At 42.7% G+C, this 22,936-nt stretch overlaps 1 protein-coding gene across 2 annotated transcripts in view; it reads left to right on the forward strand.

Annotated features, from left to right (window-relative positions):
- LOC109936348 (cell migration inducing hyaluronidase 1) overlaps positions 1–22,936 on the forward strand; it is a 215,934-nt gene that overhangs the window by 100,640 nt on the left and 92,358 nt on the right. For both annotated transcript variants that reach the window (XM_048615950.1, XM_020534964.2), the window contains exons 2-6: positions 2,855–3,013; positions 11,596–11,733; positions 17,291–17,432; positions 18,238–18,474; positions 19,265–19,444. In XM_048615950.1, the coding sequence (XP_048471907.1) occupies positions 2,941–3,013; positions 11,596–11,733; positions 17,291–17,432; positions 18,238–18,474; positions 19,265–19,444 (770 nt within the window). In that variant the 5' untranslated portion in view covers positions 2,855–2,940. The remainder of the gene's footprint in view (positions 1–2,854; positions 3,014–11,595; positions 11,734–17,290; positions 17,433–18,237; positions 18,475–19,264; positions 19,445–22,936) is intronic.

The following is a 22,936-nucleotide window of genomic DNA, read 5'->3' on the forward strand; positions in this document are numbered from 1 at the left end:
AAAGGGTCTAGGGCCGAAACGTCAGCCTTCCTGCTCCTCTGATGCTGCTTGGCCTGCTGTGTTCATCCAGCTCTACACCTTGTTATCTCAGATTCTCCAGCATCTGCAGTTCCTAGTATCTCTGACACAAACTAATGAAATTGTGCAGCATTTCAGCATTTTTTTTGTAAAGGCCTTGACCTAAAACATATTCTCTCCAATGTCTTTAAATGCGCTTACTTGGAAACATTTCACTCAGGTGGCTGAAGATGGGATTCTTGCAGAAAATAAGCATTTCAATCAGGGTCCCGTGCACTAGTGTGAGCAGCCCTATTTTAAATAGTTGAACGCCACTTTAAAAACTATACAGAGTAGTTATAATGGTCTTGGTTTACAGATTCTTCATGATTTTATCAAATATAGATATTCTATGATTCTATATGCGAGGGTTATAGAGACAAGTTCCCTGATATCCTTTTTAAAAGTATCTGGATTAACACTTAGCATGTCCTAACATTCAAGGCCATGGGCCAAGAGCTGGTAAATGGGCTTAGATTGAAAGTCAGCTGTTTCTCATGTCATGGCAGACTCGATGGGCTGTAGGCCCTCTTCCAAATGTATGGTTCTGTAATCAAAAGCTTTTTAAAAGGATCTAGTAGTATTTTTGGGTCTTAAAAAAAACTTTATTTTAAAGCCATTTCAAAGGCCTGTAAATGGGTAGAATTGGTGGAAATACATAATTTAACAGAGGCTGTGGCCAGTTATATGTTCGGAGCTACCTTTCAGTGCAATATGTTTAAACAAGTGCAAAAATCCATGGAGATTTGCATTGCAGCAAATCCAGTCTTCCCTTAAATATCTGCGAACTTTTGTTCTGGTAAAGCCAATTTTATCCAAGTTTTGCCCAGAAAAGTACAGCCTACCAAAGTTTGAAATCACTATCAATGCCAATGTAGCCATATACAATCTCAAACTTTCCACAGGTTTTTCCTAAGGTTCCTGCAGAATTGCATATATGCTATCTGCCTCTGCCTTAAGAATATTCAAAGACTCTGCTTCAAGCTCCTCATCAGGAAGAGAGTTCCAAGGACTCATGAACTTCTTGCAGAAGCAATTTCTCCCAATCTCTGTCTGAAATGAGCAATCTCTTCTTTTGAAATAGTGACCCTGAGTTTTATACTCTCTGAAAAGTAAACATACACTCCACATTCACCCTGTCAAGATCACTCAGGATCTTGTATGTTTCAATTGTTACCTCAGTCTTTTCTAAACTCCAATAGATACAAGTCTAGAATGTCCAACCATTCCCTTGTAAGACAAGACAAACCATCCATTTCAGGTATTGTCTGGTAAATCTTTCCAGAACTGCTCCCAATGCATTTACATCCTTCCATAATTAACGAGACAAAAAACACTACATGATACTCCAGATGGTAGACTTCCTTTGAAGTGACCATTCTTGTGGGTCACATGAGGTTAAGCACAAAGATTAAATATGGTTTTTAATTCCTTGTTACCATGAGTCTGTGTGTACCTTAATTTGCTAATACCGATAAATCTTGACATTTTGATGATGAGCAACAGATTTAAAAACAGCCTTTCCAAATCAACAGGTACAAAAACAAAGATATAGCAACTAGAACTCAGAAGCCTGGACTGAGAGTTGAGATCCACTCATCCTGTATGACTGACTGGCCTGTATTTTAAGGGATTGTGCCTTGTGTTGATTGCTTGTTTATATTGATAGATTCTTGACTGAAGGGAGTCAAAGAGGATTGACATGAAAGTTCACCGCAGTCAGATCAGCTTTAATCTTATCAAATGGCAGAGCAGACTTGAGGGGCTCCTTGCTCCTAAGTTGTGTGTTCATTTGTCTGTCTTACATTACTGAAGGGAAACTGTCCCTTTATTTCCAGCATTACCAGTAAGTCCCTAATCCTCTTGGCTTTGCCTATTTTATTTTAGTGAGCACATGAGTGTCTGTTTGAACCAGGTGAATCTGATCACCACCCCAACCCTGTGGCCACCAGCATCCTTGTCGGTCCCCTGGTTAAAGTGACCGTTTTTTTTTCAGAAGAGTTGGTGCCTTTTACATATCAATCTCACTGCCATACAACAGCACAGTCTTCCACTACTTCTTTCAGACTAATTTACTCCCATTTCTGTCTTGAGTTTGGTCCTTGCAATGTGTCTGTATCCTCCCACCTGCAATAGAAAGATTGCAGTATGACAATTCCAGTCTGTCTGTCTATCTGTTTAAAGAATGACATGACGTATGAATTATTTGAGTGATTAAAGTCTCAGTTAATTTGATGTAATTGAAAAGGAAGAATGGCCTAGTTTGAAGATCTGCGATAATGACAATCCATTTCTTAACTTCACTGAGAGTCCTGGAAAATCTGTTGTTTAAGGAATGTATGGAGGATGAACATAAATGGGGTCATGAGTTGAAAGCCTCCTCAATGCAACTGGTGTTTATCCACACAACGGGTCTTTTGGCTTTTGCCATGTTGATATCTAAAGTTCACTGTAATGTCCCTAACACTGCATTGACCTATGACTGGAGAGGGACCTGAAGGTCCCTCATGTGAGACCTGACATTAAAACTTTTTGAGTGAAAGATGAAGATGTCACGTTATGCTTGTACTGTTATTCACAATATGTATTGCTGCTGCCTACACTTCCTGGGGGTTGGGCCTAAGAATTGCTTATAATGAATGCTTCAAAATTTTAAACATTTTCTTAAACATCCATATCAATCCATTCTTGTTAGAATTCCAAATATAACCCTCCTCAATGCAATGTAACATGAACAGGCTATTAAAAATCACATTTCTCATCTGGTAACAAATTATTTTTAATTGTTTTTATCCAGACGTACAGGAGCGAATGATCGGCCAGTAACTGATACCTCTAGTGACTGGAATCTTCATAATACCTGGAGCCGGGTGAAGCACAAAGATGATGATGATGTCACATCTACTCTACAATGTTGGGTGCCTCCTCATCCTAAACCTCCCTGCATTATTTGCAGGTATGTGAAGAATCAGAAATGTTGGTATAAGTGGTGTTGCTTAATTTTTGGCCAATGTAAACCGTACAAATTTGATTCAAAACTCCCCACTCCAGCATGTAAGTCTTGGCTGCTGCAACAATGTGTTACTGAAAGAATTCTACATGGTCAGATGCACCACGGTGTATATTCAGATTACCAGAACACCATTCAAAGAAAAGCAGTCAGACTTCCAAATGTTCTGACCAATGTTTATCTCCCAGCCAACACCAGCATAAATAAATTACTTGGTCATTTATCATACTGTTGTATGTGAGGCCTTGCTGTGTTTAAATTGACTGCTCCATTTCCCTACATGTAATTGACTATACTTCAAAAAATGTTCCATTGGCTGTGAAGTGTTTTGTGATAGGCTGAGGTTATGAAAACTACATAAACATCAATTCTTTCTTTCTGAACCTGATATTGCTGCAGTTTGAGTAATTATTCTCTCTTGTTTTGAAAGAAATTGGATTTATATATAGAAAGGAGCAATTTCTAAGGAAAGGGCAGTGTAGTGGGATTAATTGGATCACTCTTGCGAAGAGGGAGCACGAATGACTGTAAATCACGAAGTGAAAGGGAGGGAGGAACTAAAAAAATTTACAATCACCAGACAAATGGGACTCAGCAAACTGTTGGAGCTGTGGGCTTTCAAGTTTCTAAGTCATAGAATCATACAGCGCGGAAACAGACCCTTCAGTCCAACCAGTCCATGCCAAACAGAATCCCAAACTAAACTAGTCCCACCTGCCTGCTCCGCCCCATATCCCTCGAAACATTTCCTATTCATGTACTTTTCCAAGTGTCTTTTAAACATTGTAATTGACCCCACAACGACCACTTTCTCAGGAAGTTCATTCCATACACAAACCACCCCCTGTGTGTAAAAACCTGCCCCTCATGTCCTTTTAAAATCTCTCTGCTCTCACCTTAAAAATGTGCCCCTAGTCTTGAAAGCCCCCATCCTAGGGAAAAGACAACTACCATTAACTCTATCTTTAGAAATTTCTATAAGGTCACCTCTCAACCTTCTATGCTCCAATGAAAAATGTCCCAGCCTGTCCAACCTTTCTTTATAACTCAAATCTTCCATATGCGGCAACATCCTGGTAAATCTCTTCTAAACCCTCTCCAGCTTATTAATTTCCTTCCTATAACTGGGCGGCCAGAACTGGACACAGTATTCTAAAAGAAACCTTATCAATGTCCTCTACAACCTGAACATAACGTCCCAACTCCTTTACTCAAAGGACTGAGCAAAGAAGGCGAGCAAATCCTCTTGGATTTCATCCTAAAATGGTGAAAGAAGTGATTCATGAGGTAGTTGATGTGTTGATTTTAAGTTTCCAAAATTCTGATGATGCAGAAGTGTTGGTAAATCAGCAAATGTGACTCCTGTGTTTAAGAAAGAATTGGTGCCAATAGTAAGAAACTGCAGATTAGTTGGCTGAACATCTGTCATAGGAAAATGTAGAAACTAGGAGCGGGATTAGGCCACTTGGCCCTTTGAACCAGCTGCACCGTTTAATATGATCATGGCTGATCCTCTCTTTTAATGCCTTATTCCTGCTTTCTCTCCATATCCTTTGATGCCTTTGTCTAAAAATTTATCAATCGCTTTCTTGAATATACCAGTCTCAACAGCTTCTGTGATAGTGAATTCAACGGCTCGACCAACCTCTGAGTGAAGAAATGTTTCCTCATGTCAGTCCTAAATGGCCAACTCTGTGCTCTGAAACTGTGGCCCCTGGTTCAGGACTTCCTAACATGGGGAACATAAGAACATAAGAACATAAGAACTAGGAGCAGGAGTAGGCCGTCTGGCCCTTCGAGGCTGCTCCGCCATTCAATAAGATCATGGCTGATCCTTTTGTGGACTCAGATCCACTTACCCGCGTTCTCACCGTATCCCTTAATTCCTTTATTGTTCAAAAAAAATCTACCTTTTTTTTTGAAAACATTTACTGAAGTAGCATCAACTACTTCACTGGGCAAGGAATTCCATAGATTAACAACCCTCTGGGTGAAGAAATTCCTTCTCAGTTCAGTCCTAAATTTGCTCCCTCTAATCTTGAGGCTATGCCCTCTTGTCCTAGCTTCACCTGCCAGTGGAAACATCCTCTCTACTTCTATCTTATCTATTCCCTTCATAATTTTATATGTTTCTATAAGATCCCCCCTCAATCTTCTGAATTCCAATGAATATAATCCCAATCTGCTCAGTGTCTCCTCATAAGCCAAACCCCTCAACTCCGGAATCAACCTAGTGAACCTCCTTTGCATCCCCTCCAGTGCCAGTACGTCCTTTCTCCTTGCACATAGTGTGTCAATCAGATGCCCTCTCTTTCTTCTAAACTCTGGATACATTTCTTTTTTGGATTTTAACTGGTTGAGGTTAAAATGTTTTCCGTTCATCCTGCTGACAATGTCCACACCACTGGGAAGCTTGTTCTGGACCAATTCCAGATCAAGTTCCGGCCCATTCCTCCATTAAGATCAATGGAGAAATCCTCCCAAAGGTGGAACATTTCCCCTACTTGGGAAGCTACCTGTCATCTAAGGCTGACATTGAGGCAGAGATATTCAACATTGTATCCAATCTGCAAGCATCACGTTCAGACATAAGAGGATAATAGTCTTCAATCTTTGTGCTGATATCAAGATCCTTGCATGTAAGGCAGTTATCCTTTCGAATCTTCGATATGGCTTCAATGTTTGGACTATATGTAGATGCCACCTCAGGACCATTGAGATGTAATGTTGTTTGAGAAGGAATTTCCACATCAGCTGGGAGGACATACGTACTAACATCGGTATCCTTGAAGCAAACAATAGCACCAGCATCAAAGCCACGATCATCGAAAACCAACTCCTCTGGTCTAGCTCTGTGTTTAGGATGCTTGGGTTCCAATTACTGGAGCAAATCATCTTCAACCAACTCAAGGAAGGTCAAATGAAAGGACAATAAGGGATGGGTTTCAAAGACTCCCTGGAGGCTTCCCTCAAGAAATGCAACATAAACGTTAATGCACGGGAGACCCTCATTCAGGAGAAATCAACTTGGAATAAACTCTTGTGTGAAGGGACACAGTTCTTTGCAAACACCTGGCAGCAAGATGAAGTACGGAAAAGGAACTGGAGAAAGGAATGCCAATGATCTCAAGGACTGAGACCAACTCCACCTCCTGCAAACAACTGTCAAATGTATGGTTGGAGATGTGGCTCTAGGATTGGGGTCTTCAGCCACATAAGGAGCCACAGAGCCCATGACCAGCGACACGGGATTTCCTTGACGGACAATCAGACTCATTAGTGAGTGATTGCCAACAATCTTGAGTGAATACCTGCCCAGTGAAAGCAATCTTTCCTCATAGGACAGTTGTGCCATCCTGTGTATCAGCCTCCACTGAACTCCCTCTTTGGCAAGTATATCCTGTCTTAGGTAGGGAGACCGAAACTGCACACACTATTCCAGCTGTAGTCTTACCATGGCCCTGAATGACTGCAGTAAGGTGTCCCTACTTCTGAACTCCAATCCTCTTGCAATGAAGGCCAACATACAACTTGTCTTCCTAACTGCTTGCTACCACTGCCTGTTTACTTTAATTAACTGGTGTACCAGGATAAGGGCAGCTAAGACAAAAGGAATCCTAAAATTTCCTGTAAGTTATAAACAATCAAAGGGTGGTAAGAGGGAAGGCCAGAACCAATTAGGGAATAAATTCACAGAGGCAGAGGACATGGCTGAGGGATGACAATTACAGTACTTTGTTCCTTGACAAAGCTAAATACAAAATGCTTCACCATTCACTGAATGGACAAAGGAAGGTATTAGAAAGGCTGACTGTACTTAAAATGGACAAGCCACTAGAACCAAATGGGATCAGTCAGTTGATGCTGAGGGAAATAAGAGTGAAGGGTGTGGAGGATGCTGACCATAAACTTCTCATCCTCCTCGGGTAACAGAGTTTGTGCCAGAGAACTGGAGAATTGTGAATGTTACGCCCTTGTTCAAAAAAAAGGGTCTAAAGGTAAACCCAGCAACATGGTTTAGCCTTATTGGTGAGAAAAAGATTAGAAACAACAATCTGACAGTCATGTGGGTACGTGCAGATTATTTAATGGAAGAGGTGTTCAAAATTATGAGAGGTCTAGACAGAGACTATATCACAGAATAGTTGCAGCACAGAAAGAGGCTATTTGGCCCATCATGTTTACACTGGTTCTATGCCAATCTCCTGCATTTCCCCCACATGCCTGCATACCATTTCTATTCAAATAATCACCTCTTCAATGCTTCAATTGAACCTGCCTCCACCACATTTCCAGGCCATGCTCGTTGTGTGAACAGGTATTTTCTCACATCACACTTGCTTCGTTGCACATTACCTTAAATAAAGCCCCTCTCGTTCTGTTCTTTTGAGTGGGACCAGTTTCTCCCTATCTACTCTATCAAGCCCACTCATGATTTTGCAAACCTCTATCAGATTTCCTCCAGCCTTTTTCTCTCCAAAGAGAACAGTCCCAACCTTTTCAATCTATCTGCATAACTGAAGTTTCTCATTCTTGTAAATCACTTCTGTACTCTCTCGGATGCATTCACATCTTTCTTATAATGTGGCACCCAACTGAGGTCTAGCAAGTGTCTTCTATAAATTCAACATAACCTCCTTGTTCTTGTGCTACATGCCCCTATTAATAAAGTCAAGGACACTCTATGCTTTATTAATTGCTCTCTCCACCTATCTTGCCACCTTCAATGACATCCCCTTTAAAACAGTTGGAGAAATTGTGGAAGATTGGAGAACCAGAGGACATTGATTTAAGGTGGTTTTCCAAAGAGGCACCTGTGATATGATGGTAAACTATTTTACCCAGCGAGTGGCTATGGAAATTCTTTAATCAAATCCTTTATTGAGTTAATTGATGAGTTAACAGAGAGGCTGAAAGAGGGGTCATGTGGTTGATACGACCTAAATAGACTTCTTAAAGGTATTTGTCGATTTGCCCCATAATAGACTTGTCAGCAATCATAGAATTACAGAGACAGCATGGATACAAAGCTGGCTGAGTGACAGGAAACAGAGTGGTTTGGTTTTCAGACTGGATGCGTGTATGTATAAGGAGGATTCCCAGGGATCAGTACCAGCAGCACTGTTTGCTTGGTATATATTAATCATCAGGCTTTGAGTGTGAAAAACACAATTTCGGAAGCCAATTTAAAAAATCTTGGAAGTTTTGTAAACTGACAGGAGGAAAGGGATAGACTTCACAAGAATATAGACAGGCTTGTGGAAATGGGCAGACATGTGGCTGAAGAAATTCAATGCAGACAAGAGTGATTTGATACATGTTGGGAAGAAGAACAAGGAGAAAGGGAGGATGGACAGAGAGAACTGGGGTTATAAATGCACACATCTTAGAGGGTGACAGGGAAGGTGGAGAAAAGCTACATAGGAACATAGACTTTATACATTGGAACATAGAGCATGAAAGCAAGCAAGTTATGATAAACCTTCATAAAACACTAGCTCAACCTCAACTGGAGAATTGGGGCATCACATTTAAGGAAACAGTGGGAAGCCTTAGGGAAGTTACAGAAATGATTGGAGTGGATAGTTCCAAGGATGAAGGCCTTCTTGGAAAAGGGAAGCTTGGGAGAAGGTAAGGCTACATTTGTGAAGAGAAAACCATTTCAACTCTGACTTTCATTGGAGTTCAAAGTCTCATGCCTGAAACCTTAACTCTGTTTTTCACTTCACAGTTGCTGCCTGACCTGCTGCGTATTCCAAGTATTTACTGCTTTTATTTCAAATTTCTAGCAGCTGCAGTGATTTGTTGTTGTGTTCTGATTAAGAGTAGATTTGATAAATCGCAAAATTGAATGTGATCAGGATCTATCCACATAGAAAGAGAGAAAGGTAGAGAGAGAGAGAACAACGTGGCATAGGATCAAGAGCCAGAGGATACTGATACAAGGCAGATGCTGAAAAAGTAGATGGTGTGTGAGGAAAAATATTTTTCGTATTGAGAGTGGTGAGGGTCTAGGGTGCAGGGGAGGCAAGTTCAATAATGGGTTACAAAAGAAAATTGGAAGATTTTGTGTAAGAAGAAGATTGGCAGGGCTGTGAAGTAAAGGCAGTGATGTAGGCCTGGCAAGAGAGTGGCGTTCCTCTTATGGGGTACACAAAGAGGAGCAATCAGCTGAAATTCATGCTTCAAAGATTCTCACTCAGAAATGGATTGAGATTGTATAGGTTGATTTCACATAGTACCTGGCTGGAGAGCACCTGGAGAAGATGCTTTTCCATCATTTGGAGATTGGTTCCAATCAAAACCAATGGGCAAGTGCTGAAAGATATGAAAGATATGCCAATCTGATTACTGCCCATTACCTAATTCCTAAGCTATGGGATTTCAAACTGGATATTTGCCTTTTTTTTTTAAACATGACTTTGCTGTAGCAGAATGCTCACTCAGTTAGTCCAGAAAAGTTTCACTAGGTTTACCTTAGCTACAGAGCAAGTGTCAAAAGGTTGAAAAAGCTGGGAATTTAGATGAATATAGAGGCCACTTGATTGAAACTTTAAGATTCTTAGGGGACTTGACAGAGTATATGCAGAAAGTTTGTTTTCCCTTTTGCGAGAGTCTAGGACCAGAGGGCAAAATCTCAGAATAAGGATCACCCATTTAAGACAGAGATGCGGAGGAATTTCTTTTCTCGGAGGGTAGTGAATCTGTGGAATTCTTTACTGCAGGGGGCTGTCAAGGCTGGATCATTAAATATATTCGAGGCTGAGACGGATAGATTTTTAATCAGTAAAGATTGTGGGGCAAAGGCAGAAAAGTTCAGTTGAGGATTATCAGATCAGGCATGATCTCATTGAATGGTGGAGCAGACTTGATGCAACAAATGGCCTAAGTCTGCTCCTATGTTTTATGGTCTTAATAATGCCCTTATAATAAATCAAATGGGTCCTTCTTCTCACTTCTCATGCTCTTTTAACTCTTTTCTTTTGCAGTAGGGATGGATGCTTGGAATATCACTAAATATACAGGACTCAGACTAAGTTACTCCCAGCAATCAGCCACTTACAGTCACACAGCACAGAAACAACCCTTCAGTCCAGCTCGTCCATGCCGACCAAAGTTCCCAAACTAAACAAGTCTCGCCTGTCTGCATTTGGCCCATATCCTTCTAAACCTTTCCTATCCATGTACCTGTCTAAATGTCTTTCAAGTATTGTAACTATACCTGCATCTACCACTTTCTCTGACAGTTCATTTCATATATGAACTACCCGCTGTGTGAAGAAGTTGCGCCTCAGGCCACGTTTGAATCTTTCTGCTCTCACCTTAAAAATATACTCTCTCGTTTTGAACTCCCCTCATCCTAGGGAAAAAAGACCTTGGCTATTCACTTTATCTATATCCCTCATGATTTTATAATCGTCTATAAGGTCACTCCTCAGCTTCCTAGGCTGTATAAAAAAATGTCCCAGCTTCTTCTGCACCTCCCATCCTCTCTCTAGGATTAGCAAAGAGAGAGATTGCTTGTCAGAAATAGTTCGGAATGGTCTAATCGTGATGACATCAGAGATTTTGACAAGTATAAACATTCTTTGTTTGTGTCTGAAGCACAGGACTTACATTTAAATTCCAAAAATCTGTGAAAGGAACTATTCTGACTTTTTTTGTAAATCCATGAAAATTGTCCGAAGGCTTCACCATTGGGGGATGAGGAGGGCCTCTTTGTCCTAGCTACCAATTTATGATTTCACTACCCTGCATACACAGGGCCTTTGTCCAATTGTTAATTCACTATTCGCAATTATTTGCTCAGTTTCTGAATACTAAAGTAGGAAGCAAATTAATAACATTTACGTGATCATTAATCTTTGGATTAGAACTATTCCACAATGATTCAAGCAGGTCTAATAAACTTTTTAACTGCAAAGCAGAGATTACATTTTGTCTAAGACATTTTGCTCATTGAAATACACTTACCACAGTTATATCAAGTAATTTTAGGGCAGCACCCAGGGACCTGGGTTAGATTCCACCCTCGGGTGACTGTCTGTGTGGAGTTTGCACATTCTCCCTGTATCTACATGGGTTTCTTCCAGGAGCCCCGGTTTCCTCCCACAGTCCAAGGATGTGCAGATAAGGTGGATTGGCCATGCTAAAATGCCCATAGTGTCCAGGTGGACTAACCATGGGAAATGCAGAGTTATAGGGATAGGGTACGGGGTTGGGTCTGGGTGGGATGCTCTTCAGAGGGTCGGTGTGGACTCGATGGGCTGAATGGCTTGCTTCCAAACTGTATTCCATGATGATGAATTTCCAAGGAGTAGGCGATAAGATGAAGAAAGGAATATGGGCAGAGCAAAGACAGCTTCGATGCATGATTACCTTGCTCAGTGTGCATGTATATACTTGTGCAAACCTGCCTGACACAGGCATGTTTTGGATTAAGGATGATGGGTTATGTCTCCTGTTATGTATTACATATTGAGAACACTGGATTATGAACTAATGGCGATCTGTTTTGCGTTATAAAGCTTGTCCTGACCAGGACCCAGATCTCCACCTCTGGAATCCCGGCCACAATAAGGAACATAGAGTGAACATTGGACACAATCGGAAACTGCTGTTGTCTTCTTCTGCTACAGTCCATTCTATTCGCATCGTTGACGGAGGTACATTTTAACCACTTCTTAAAGGCTTTAAGGGAGTTTTTTTTTGTTCATACTATAGAGTAAAAAGAAATAAAAACTTTACCCTTTGGTATTCATATAATTAGAGTGAATGTAAATTGTGAATTAGACTATTGAGGACATGTTTCTGTACCTTTACTTTTCAAATTACAACAAAATTGAGCAAGATCCAAACATGGGTATGGAGATAGACTTGCATCAGTATTTGCAATGCAGCAGCAAGCAAATTGTTATTGAACGTGGTCAGTGCAATCAACTTCAAATGCCATTTCCTATCGAGTGGACCCTGAGACTCTCTCACGGCTTAATGCACCAAAACCACCTCCACCACCAATTCTCCTAATAATTGGTCACCGTTATTATCCTTAAATACAAACATTCTTTTCTTGATTGCACACCATCTTCTCTGACACCTTTCCCCTGCTCTGCCCCCATCAGCCGTAAGGGTGAGCAAATCATAGACTCACTGACACTGACTCCATCCTGTCAACTACCTCTGCTGTTTCCTTAGCTTACTGAGCCAAACTTCCTCACCTCTTTCTCCAGTTCCTCTCCTATCTCCCCTTCTGTCCTCTCAAATGTCTTGAGATTCATCTCCTGCTCCCTTGACCCTATTTCTCCAAACTGCTGACCACCCAATTCTCTTACTGGCCTCCATGTTAGCTGATACAGCTTTGTTTTCTACAGATTTTCCCCCTCTCCCTTTCAATCTGCCATTATCACCTCCTTGCCTCAAAGCACAGCTCTTGCAAGGTAACGCCCCTTCCCTTCCAGAGAACTTCCACATGCTGCCACCTCCCAAATCCATGCCAGCTTTTCCTGGTGCTCCCTCTTTCGGTCACTTGGTAGTGTTTCACCCCAGTACAACACCAAAGCAAGTCTTATCAAAGCTACAGATTATCCCGCTTCATCCATCTTGAGCTCTCTTTGACACGGTGACCATGCCATCCTCCTCCAACACCTCACCACTTCGTCCACCTGAACAGATCCAGCACCTACTTGGATGAGGACTTTCTGCATGGAAATAGCAGCCAACTTGCTGCCCCCCACCAGATTATCAGGTTTGTAAAGTTCCGGCCATGGCGAGCAGGCACTCAGGAGTGTGGAGCCCAAACTTCTTATCTCTTAGCGTGAAAGGATGCAATGTACCGGCTGTTTCTTGCCAACCAGGCAACTGAGTCTGCTGCCACCCATACCAAGATGATTCAGTCTAATGCCAGGGCCTTTAGGCCAAGAGCTGCTTAAGGATGACGTACAGGTCCCTCTGCATTCCCCACCCACCCAAAGGAAGTCACAAACTTCTACCCCCATCTACCCACAACCAAGCTGCAGCCATTGGGATAGCACTGCCCAGCAACACTAGGTCCGAGAGAGACTCATGGAAGCCAGGCAGCACAAGGCTGATTTGTTTTTAAACTTTGCTGAAATGTTTGTTTTGTGATGGCTTTTATGTTGGTATTGTCGCCAAACTGGTACCATCACTGTCTGGAACAGGGCAGGTGTGGAATTAGTGTTGAATGTGGAAATGGGGCGGATTTACTGGCTCCATCAGTAGAAGGAGGGGTTCGTGGACTGGCTAGATCAGCATTAGTTGACTCCTCCCCTCTCCCTCCTCCTCTTCCTTAGCAGCTCACCATGCAGCTGGCACAAAGACCTGGGACCCATGGTAGCCACATGGTGCCACATGCAGTAAGCTACAAGAATCCTGACTGGTGCTGTGCCAAGTACAGCAGGGGTCCTCCAAATGAGCCCTGGCAAAGGGTTCAGCATCCCAGTGATCTACTGTGCCATACTGTTTGTGGCAGCGCAGCTTTTACTGCGGCTGGCGAAGGAGGGGGCAGAGGCAGGGTCAGGGGCAGAGATGTACCTGATGTTGATGTGAGAGAGTGTTGGGTACCAGAGCCATTGTCACGCAGAGGGCTTCATTGAGTAGTCACCTGTACCATTGGGATTTGTAGCTGAAATACAGACAGTATGTGAAGAGCCACAGGATAAAGCCATTGTGAATGCCACCAGGAAAGCTGGCATTGACCAGCGTGAGGCTCTGTGTCTGCTCACATTGAGCAAGTGGCTTCCTCTTTGGTTGTACAGCATCTCGGGGTTGACACTGTGACACCTACGAACCGGGCTGCTATGCCCCCGGTGGGGCCTATCGTTCCTGTAAAGCCTGCAGCTCAATCTGCCTGCTTCTGTCCATCTCAATGCGTTCCATTCTCCTGGAACCTAGAGCCTCAGGGACATGCTGCGTGCAGCAGTGGACAGCAGACTGCCGAGATGTTGCAAATGCCTCCTGCTCCAGCCTTGGAAAGAGCCTAATTCCTATAAAGAGGTTGTCATGGTGACAGCCCCTGACAATGCCGTCTACTCCTTGCTCTCAGGTTGCAGCCGGTGGCAGGTTTCAGTGAAGCTGAGATGACAAATGCCTTGTTTGTCCTTGAGTCTGTAGTTGAATAGCTGCTTCCTGAGGACTGTGAGTGGGTATATCCTCCTGCAGAGGCCCATCTTCCCCTCCTCCTCCTAGCTTTTTGAACAGCTTGTTTGCAGCACATGGGAGTTTCTCAGTATAATCACATCCAGAATTCTTCATATTCCAGGCACCGTTCTGCTCCAAAGATATGTTAGCAACTCAAAACAATTCCAAAAACCAGCAAACACCAGCAGTGTACCTGAACACTCTGGCTGGGGGTGCGGGAGGGTCACTTAATATCCCCACTAACAGCACTACCAATCACTTAACTGGTTGAGCCTTAAAGGACATAGCAGCAGCTGGCAAGGGAACCAACAAAAAGGAAGCGTGAAGATGACCCTCATCCTCACCATTTTGCCTGCCACGGCTGGGTCTGTCTATGATGTTATCAGTAAGAGCGACCACTGCACACTTCTTTTGGAGAAAAAGTGCCACCTTTGGAGTGAGGATGCCCTCATTGTGTGGCACTACCCCTATGTTGAATGGGTAGACTTCAAACAAATCTAACAACCCAGACCAGGCATCCATGAGGTTCTGTGGGCCATCACATTGTACTCCAGCACAATCTGCAACCTCATGGCCTGGCATATCCCCCACTCAACCATTACTATCAGGCCTGAGGATCATCAGCCATGGTTCAAAGAGAGTGCAGGAAGGCATGCCAGGACCAGACATACCTGAAGATGAGGTATCAACCTGGTGAAGCTATCAAACCAGACTACTTGTGTGCCAAACACTGGATGCAGCCTGCAATTGATGTGCTATGTGATCCCAGAATCAAAGCATCAAACCTAAGCTCTGTAGTAGTTCCACATCCAGTTCATAATTGATGATAGACAATCAATAACTCAGTGGCAGAAGAGGCTCTACAAATATCTCCATCTGCAATAATGAGAGAGGTCGAGGGCACAAATTTCAGCAAAACACAAGGCTGATGTTTTTACAAACATCTTCAGCCAGAAGTGTCAAGCGGACAATTTTGCTTGGTCACTTTCTGAAGTCCTCAGCATCACAAGATATTAAACTTCCCCGGACCATAAGGTCAGAGCTGAGAATGTTTGCATAACTTTCAGCACCAATGGCAATACAAATAGTGAAGCAATCTGTGTTCAAATATAGCAAATAGAATGTTGGGCAACATCCAAGCTTGAGACAATAATTAGCAAGTAATATTCATGTCACACAAGTGCTGGGCATTGACCATCTCAACCATTGCCCCTTGACAATTAAGGGCATTACCATGGCTGGAGCCGCACCCCTCCCCCCTCCAACACTGTCAACATCCTGAAGTTACAACTGACCAGAAACTGACTGGACTCCCCATATAAGACGCAGTCTGAGGCCCAGAATTCAGCAGAAGTAATTCAACTCCTGACTCCCCAAAACTTGGCACAGATCAGGATTTTGATGAATAGTCTTAATTTTACTGAATGATTGTGGATCCCACAACACTCAGGAAGCTTGACACATCCAGAACAAGGTAGCCTGATGATAGGACCACATCCACAAACATCCATCACTGTAATTCAGTACTACCTACAATGTGTATGGCAACAATTCATCAAGGCCCCTTAGACAGTACCTTCCATCTAGAAGGACAAGAGCAGATATGTGGGAACACTACCACCTACAAGTTCCCCTCCAAGCCACTCAGCATCCTGACTTGGAAATAAATTGTTGTTTCTTTACTGTTGCTGGAACTCCCTTCTTGACAGCATTGTGGGTCTACCTCTCAGCAAATGGACTGCAGTTGTTGAGGAAGGCAGGTCACCACCACCTTCTCTAGGGCAGTTAGGGATGAGCAATAAATGCTGCCCAGGCCGTGTCCCTTGAGTGTGTGATGAAAACTGTTTAAATGGTGCTGGTGTCATGGGAGGGGGCTGAGGGTGGTGAGTGGTGTCCTTCTTGCTATTCTCAAATGTGTTACTGTTCGAGGCTGTGAGGTGACATGAGTTGATGTATTGAGCTTCAAAATGGCACCATTGATGTTCTAATAATGTTACACACTGTTAGAAACCTGGGACGTGTCTCAATGCCATTTTGAAGGTAAGCTGACAGCCAGACAATGTGTCACTGTGGTGCTGAATTTCATAGCCTGCGTTTGGGGGATAAAAAAGCATTGTGGTTACTCCAGAAACCAAAATGGCTGAGAAGATGGCCGCCAGCACTTGTGCAGATGGGGCTGGTGACATCAGCTGGTTGCGATGAGCTGCTGGTTGAGTTTGAGCCTGTGCTGCAGTTCTCACTAAGGCCTCGGAGGCTGGAACTGAGGGGGAGTGAGGCTGATAGAGTGGAGTTCTGGGCAGTAGGTCTCCTCAGTACCTACCTACCTACTTGGCCTGCCTCACCTTCCTTCCCCTCCCAAAGCCACAAAGTCCCAAAGAAGGCCGGCTCTACTGGAAATGATCCTATTTTCACAATAAAAACCTACTTGTTCTTCACCAAGACGGGATTGAGGTTGTCTTTATTAATTTTCTTGCTTTGAATAGTTGAGTGTTGTGCTTTGTGACTCTGCAGTGAGATTATCGTAAGATAAAGGAGAGAATTAGGCCATCTGGCCCATTGAGTCTGCTCTGCCATTCGATCATGGCTGATACACGGGAAGTGCCATCTTTGTTCCTGGCAGTTGCTGTTCTGTGTTTCTGCATGGGTGCGTTTGTGTTCACAATGAACACAGTCTTTCTGTCATCGAGTCATGGAGGTCTACAGCACAGAAAACATCCCTTTGGCCCATCAAGTCTGCACCTAAAAAAAACAAGCCCCTATTCCAATATTGTGCAAAACCGCACCAGAAAATCAGAAAAGACATAGGACCATCTTCATACCCTCCCAGTGAATAGTCCCAATAATCTAAATCAGCTGTTCTATGTTAGTGGAAATCTTTGTTTGCACCCTTCTAAAATCAGAATTTCGAAAGTGATTTAAACGATTGTGAGGAATTGGACTCATTGGATAGCTGTGAGACATAGACACATCATTGATGGGCTGAATAACCTCTTAGCCAACTGTAACATCGCATGAGCCACCCGTGATTCCTGCTATGTGTTACTTGTTCATTATCTCCTCCTGTAGGAAAACTGGTCATTTCTGACGGCAATGAGGAAACTATCATTCTTCGTACACGGAGTATTCTTATTGAAGACGGTGGGGAATTGCACATTGGCAGTGAAGACTGCCCATTTCAGAATGATGTCACCATCATTTTATATGGCAGGTCAGTAGTGTACGGAGTAGTTTTTCCAAATTAGCAGCATGGACCTTCACTAATCAGGAGCCACACAAATTTGGGTGCAGAAATCAATGCACCCACTGAGGTGATGGCCTAGTGGTATTATCGCTGGACCGTTAATCCAAAGACCCAGATAATGTTCTGGGGACCTGCATTCAAATCCTGCCATGGCAGATGGTGGAATTTGAATTCAATTTTAAAAAATCAGCATTAGGAATCTAGTGATGACCACAAATCTATTATCGATTGTTGGAAAAACCCATCTAATTCACTAATGTCCTTTACGACATCCTTACTAGGTCTGGCCTGCATGTGACTCCAGACCTACAGCAATGTGGTTGACTCTTAACTGCCCTCTGAGCAATTAGGGATGGGCAATAAATGCTGCCTAGCCAGCGACACCCTCATCCCATGAATTAATAATTTTTAAAAATTATCCATGTTGGTTACGTTGGCTTCTACTTGACTCTTAACAACAGAATACCAAACTCTCAAACCCCCATGAATGTGTAAAATGGACAATATTGATCCAGAAGTTCTTACACTTATCTCCCAATTTTAACTTTCATTGACTTCAATGAGAATTAAAACAGCGAGTGACATGTGAAAGAGGAAATTGAGTAAACCTCCAACTTTTGGTTATAAGTAAAGTTAAAATTACTTACAATGTCTGGAGCACAGCTTCAAAATATCTTTCCCATATAGCTTATGAATACTAAAAGGCTTGTTCTTTTCTTGTTTTAAGTGCCATGCAGCTATGAGTTTCACCTCTGTTATACCCTATTTGTAGATCGGATGAAGAAACAGAAGAACTTCACAGCTACTTTGGGTTGAAGTATATTGGAGTTAGTAGAGGAGGGACACTTGAACTTCATGGTGCTCACAAACTGTCCTGGACATTTCTAAATAGCACCCTCCATCCTGGTGGGATGAGTGAAGGTGGCTACTACTTTGAAAGAAGCTGGGGTCATCGAGGAATCATAGTGCACGTCATTAACCAGATTGGAGAGGTTGTCCACTCGGATAGGTATGATCAAACTACTCTGTTGAGCTTTCTAGCCTGTCTGTAGTGTTCTAATGTTTTACGTTTGATTAATTGCATCTGTTTACTATCGATGCTTACTGTGCCTCATTGGTTAAGCCTGGGATGTGCACTCAGAGACAAGCAAACAAACTGCAGAAGGACTTGGAAGCTGAAGTTGAAATGTGAGCAGGCACTTTAAAGCATTGTGAATAAAACCTGTTGCACACATAGAAGCTAGTGTCATAGAAACTGTACAGTGTGGAAGCAGGCCATTCAGCTCATTGAGTCCACACCAATCCTCTGAAGAACATCCCACCCAGACCCATCCCCCACCCTACTTTTACATTTCCCAAGGCCATTCCACCTAACCTGCAGATTGTTGGATTGTGGGTACAAACCAAAGCAAACCCACACAGACAGAGGGAAAACGTGCAAATTCCAAATGGACATTTGCCAGTGGTAGGAATCGAACCCAGGTACCTGGCAGAGTGAAGCAGCACTGCTGACAACTGAGCCACCAGGTCACTCTGTGTCATCCTTACATAGCTCTGAGAGATATAAAAGATGCAACATCTTCTCTCCAATGTTCAAAAGGGAGTGATAGCAGCTGCTACTGTTCCTGTGATATGTGATCTTGATTTACATCTGTTTGGCATGTGTGTACTCATAACACTGATGGGTTTCTTGTTGGGTTCAAGGTCTGTACATTCTGTTCTTAGCTGCCCTCAAGATGATTGATGACTTTAATACCATGTGCACAAATTAAGTACTTTGTTTGTTTAAAAAAATGCAGATTTGATACATATAAAAGCAAAGCTGAAAGTAAACGCCTTGCTGAGTACCTGGACAGAGTAAAGGAAGGCATGATCATTTCAGTAGCTGTGAATGACGAGGGATCAACTGTTCTGGATGACTTCGCCAAAAATGTGCTGTCAAAGCTGGGGAGCAAGTATTTCAGACACCTCGGATTCAGGTAAAACATGTTAAAATGTGCATTTTTTTTGGAAAAAGAAATCTTAAATCATAAAGTAAAATTGACTACTTGGTGAACTTTAATTCCTTGACTTGAAAAGCAGAATATGAGGCTAAATTTAGTGATAGCCCCAAAAACGGGGGTAAATTCAGAATACAGCAAAGGAGGAGTAAGAGGATAATGAAGACACAAAGAATAAGTTACGCGGGCAAACTAGTGACGAATATAAAAACTGACAATGAGTGCTTCTTTAAATGTATAAAAAGGAAGAGAGAGGTCAAAGTGAACATTAAAAAATTAATCTACGAAGAGTGTTTTGGGCAACAAGGAAATGGCAAAGGAGTTAAACGGGTATTTAAGTTGGTCCTTATTTCAAGGGGTTTGGACTATAAGAGTAGGGAAGTCTTACTGCAGCTGTATAAGGTGATGGTGAGACCACATCTGGAGTACTGTGAGCAATTTTTGTCCCCTTATTTAAAGAAAGATATCATTTCATTGGAGGCAGTTCAGAGAAGGTTCACTAGGATGATCCTTGTTATGGAGGGATTGTCTTATGGGCAAAGGCTAAACAGGTTGGCACTCTCTCCACTAGAGTTTAGAAGCATTTGGAAACATATAGGATTCTTAAGGGACTTGACAAGGTAAATGCTGAGAGGAGTTTCCCCTCATGAGAGAGTCGAGGACCAGAGTGCATTGTGAATAAAGGGGCACCAATTTAAAACAGATGAGGAAGAAACTCTTCTCTCTCAGAGGGTTATGAGCCTCTGGAACTCCTTGCACAGACAGCTGTGGGGACAGAGTCCTTGTGTATATTTAAGGCTGAGATAGATTCTTGATCAGTTGGAGAATCAAGGGCTGTGAGGAGAAATGCAGGAAAATGGATGTGAGGAATGTCAGATCAGCCATGATCCTACTGAATGGCAAAGCAAGCTCGAGGAGCTGAAGAGCCTAGTCTTATTCCTATTTCGTATTGTCTTATGGACTTGATCACATGTGACAGTTCACCTCTTCTCAGCTGCCGAACGATAGTTCTAGCCTAGTGCACTTCTCAATCTCAATCACCCACCCATTTTCCAAGAGAATCTTAATACTTTCATAATTATAGTTGAAAGGTGGCAGGAAGTCCTCAACAGCAAACATTATTCATCAATGGATTGAAAATAGTATGTTTATTGGAATTTATCCAAATGACTTTACTAATGTTTCCTCCTACAAAAGTTCAGCTTCTCTTGCTGCAATCTTAGAGTGATCTTTAATACGGTTGTTGAAATAATTTCTAACTTGGAAATATATTGCTGTTCCTTCACCAATCCCAGGCCAATATCCTGGGACTCCCTCTCTAACAGCAATGTATGTGTACCCATACCCCAATGTCAGCAGTTGTTATCAAAAGGTGGCTCACCTCCTAGCTAAGGACAGGCAATGAGTGTTGGCCCAGCATCTATTCTTTCATGTCTTATCTTAGTAATAAACACAGCAGGAGGCCATTCCTGTCATCGAGACCCCCTTTAATAGAAGCCTAAGTTGTCCCACCATGAGATCTAACTGCCTTGGATGTTTTTTTGACATATATCTGTACCTTACCTCCTGTAATTCTGACCACCTGCAAATATTTATGAGCAGCTCTGAATTTCCTCAGCATCTTCATTAAACTCCCATTCCTTCTATTCCTCCTAGTTTTGCATCACCTGAGAATCAATTTCATTACACTTTCAAACACAGGCCGCTCTCAAACATCCGAAATGTTAGCAATCTGTCTGCCTTACATTTGAGTAACTTCATTAGTTTCCCGTCCCGGAGTGTTTGCAGCAGCAGGAGCGATCCCTTCCCTGGGGATCAGCATCGGCGGGTTCCTTTGCTGAAATGGTGGTCCCAGGAGGCGGCGCTGACAGCAACGTAAGCCAGAGCGAGGTTCAGGCTGCTTCGGCATGGTTGGCCCAAGTGTTGAGTTGGAGGCCAATTCGGGACCCAGTGGGTTCAGTGGAAGCTGCGTTGCCGAGATCGGCCCAGCGCGGACTCATGGCGGCGATGACCTCAGTGGCACCGACAAGGTGGCGCTGAAGAAATGGCGACATGGCTGCAGTGGCGGCGATGTGGGTCCAGGCCGTGGCTGTGCCCGGGTCCCTGATGGCGGAGGTGGTGGCATTCCAGCTGCGGTAGCATGTGGGGACCTGGGACACCTGAATGCTCACAGACTGAGGGCCAGGCTTTGTGGCTTTGTTCTTCTGACAGCAAGGACTCACAGCAGAGGCTGGGGAGTGATTTGGACATTTCCTTTTCTTTTGGCTGATTCACTTATTTCTGCTTCTGCTTTTAATCCTCTTTTGTATTCTACGATGGCACCAGAGAATGCCAACTTGTACACTTTTCACTATACTCCTATATTCCTGTACTCGAGTGTGCATGACAATAAAATCTAAATGTAAATAAATATAAATCTTTTCGAATTAGAAGCCCTGTTAACTGTTCCTTGCATATTTCTTGTCAGCCAGACCCAATATGCAATTTCCTCTGTAAAAACCAAGAGGAAAGTTCTTTATATCTCTGCCATTCCTTGGTGCTACACTTGAAGCTGCATGTGAGTGTGTGATGTGTGTCCCAGTGTTAGTGTTGATAGTACTTGCTCACTGTGTGGAGTGGCGTGTGATAACTGCAGTTCACCTACATTTAGCAGTGCAGAGATACAATGCAAGTGGACAGCAGGACTTGTATAATCACATCATCAGAAAATTAAAGTGGTCTGTTGACGGGAGGCAATGTGACACTGAGTCTTGATTGGTAAGGTTTAATAATTTAATTAATGTAATCTGATAGTTCCTATTCAGCAGGCTATTCAGAGATTAAATGTACCAGACTGGAAACAGAGCTGTAAGACAAACCTTGCCTCATCAAAGATCTTTTCACTAATTGGACAGCATTATATTTGGTTATCTAAGTTTTCGTAGTCAGAAGATGCATCAAAACTAGAATCTAAATTGAAGTTAATATTCAATTGTATTCTTCATATTTACTTGTTTAAAATTTGATGGCTATTTGAGGGAATTGGTTTCTAATAATTGCAAATATTTATTTTGATCATGTAGTGTTAAGCAGCATTTTGCCTTTGCCCACTTAAGATATGCCTTTAACAAGCTCTTTGGATTGAAGTTTCAGCTGTGGCTTTGCTGGTGGTACTCTCAACTCTGAGTCAGAAGGTGTTGTGAGCTAGCTGTATTCTGCAGACTTGAGCATATAAAATAGGCTAACAGAGTGCCACACTGTCTTCACTGAGGAGGATACAATCTCCCAGGAGTACTGGAGAATCAAGGAACTAGTGAGAATGAGGAACTGAAATTCATATTAGTAAAAAAATGTATCCAGGAATGTTTATGGACTGAAAAATGATCAGTCCATTCACTTCATTATCTCAGAATGTTGAAAGAGGCAACTATAAATATAACAGAGATAACAAGATATAGAGCTGGATGAACACAGCAGGCCAAGCAGCATCAG

Source organism: Rhincodon typus, chromosome 33 (genome assembly GCF_021869965.1).
Source record: "Rhincodon typus isolate 14 chromosome 33, sRhiTyp1.1, whole genome shotgun sequence".
In the NCBI taxonomy this organism is placed as follows: Eukaryota; Metazoa; Chordata; class Chondrichthyes; order Orectolobiformes; family Rhincodontidae; genus Rhincodon; species Rhincodon typus.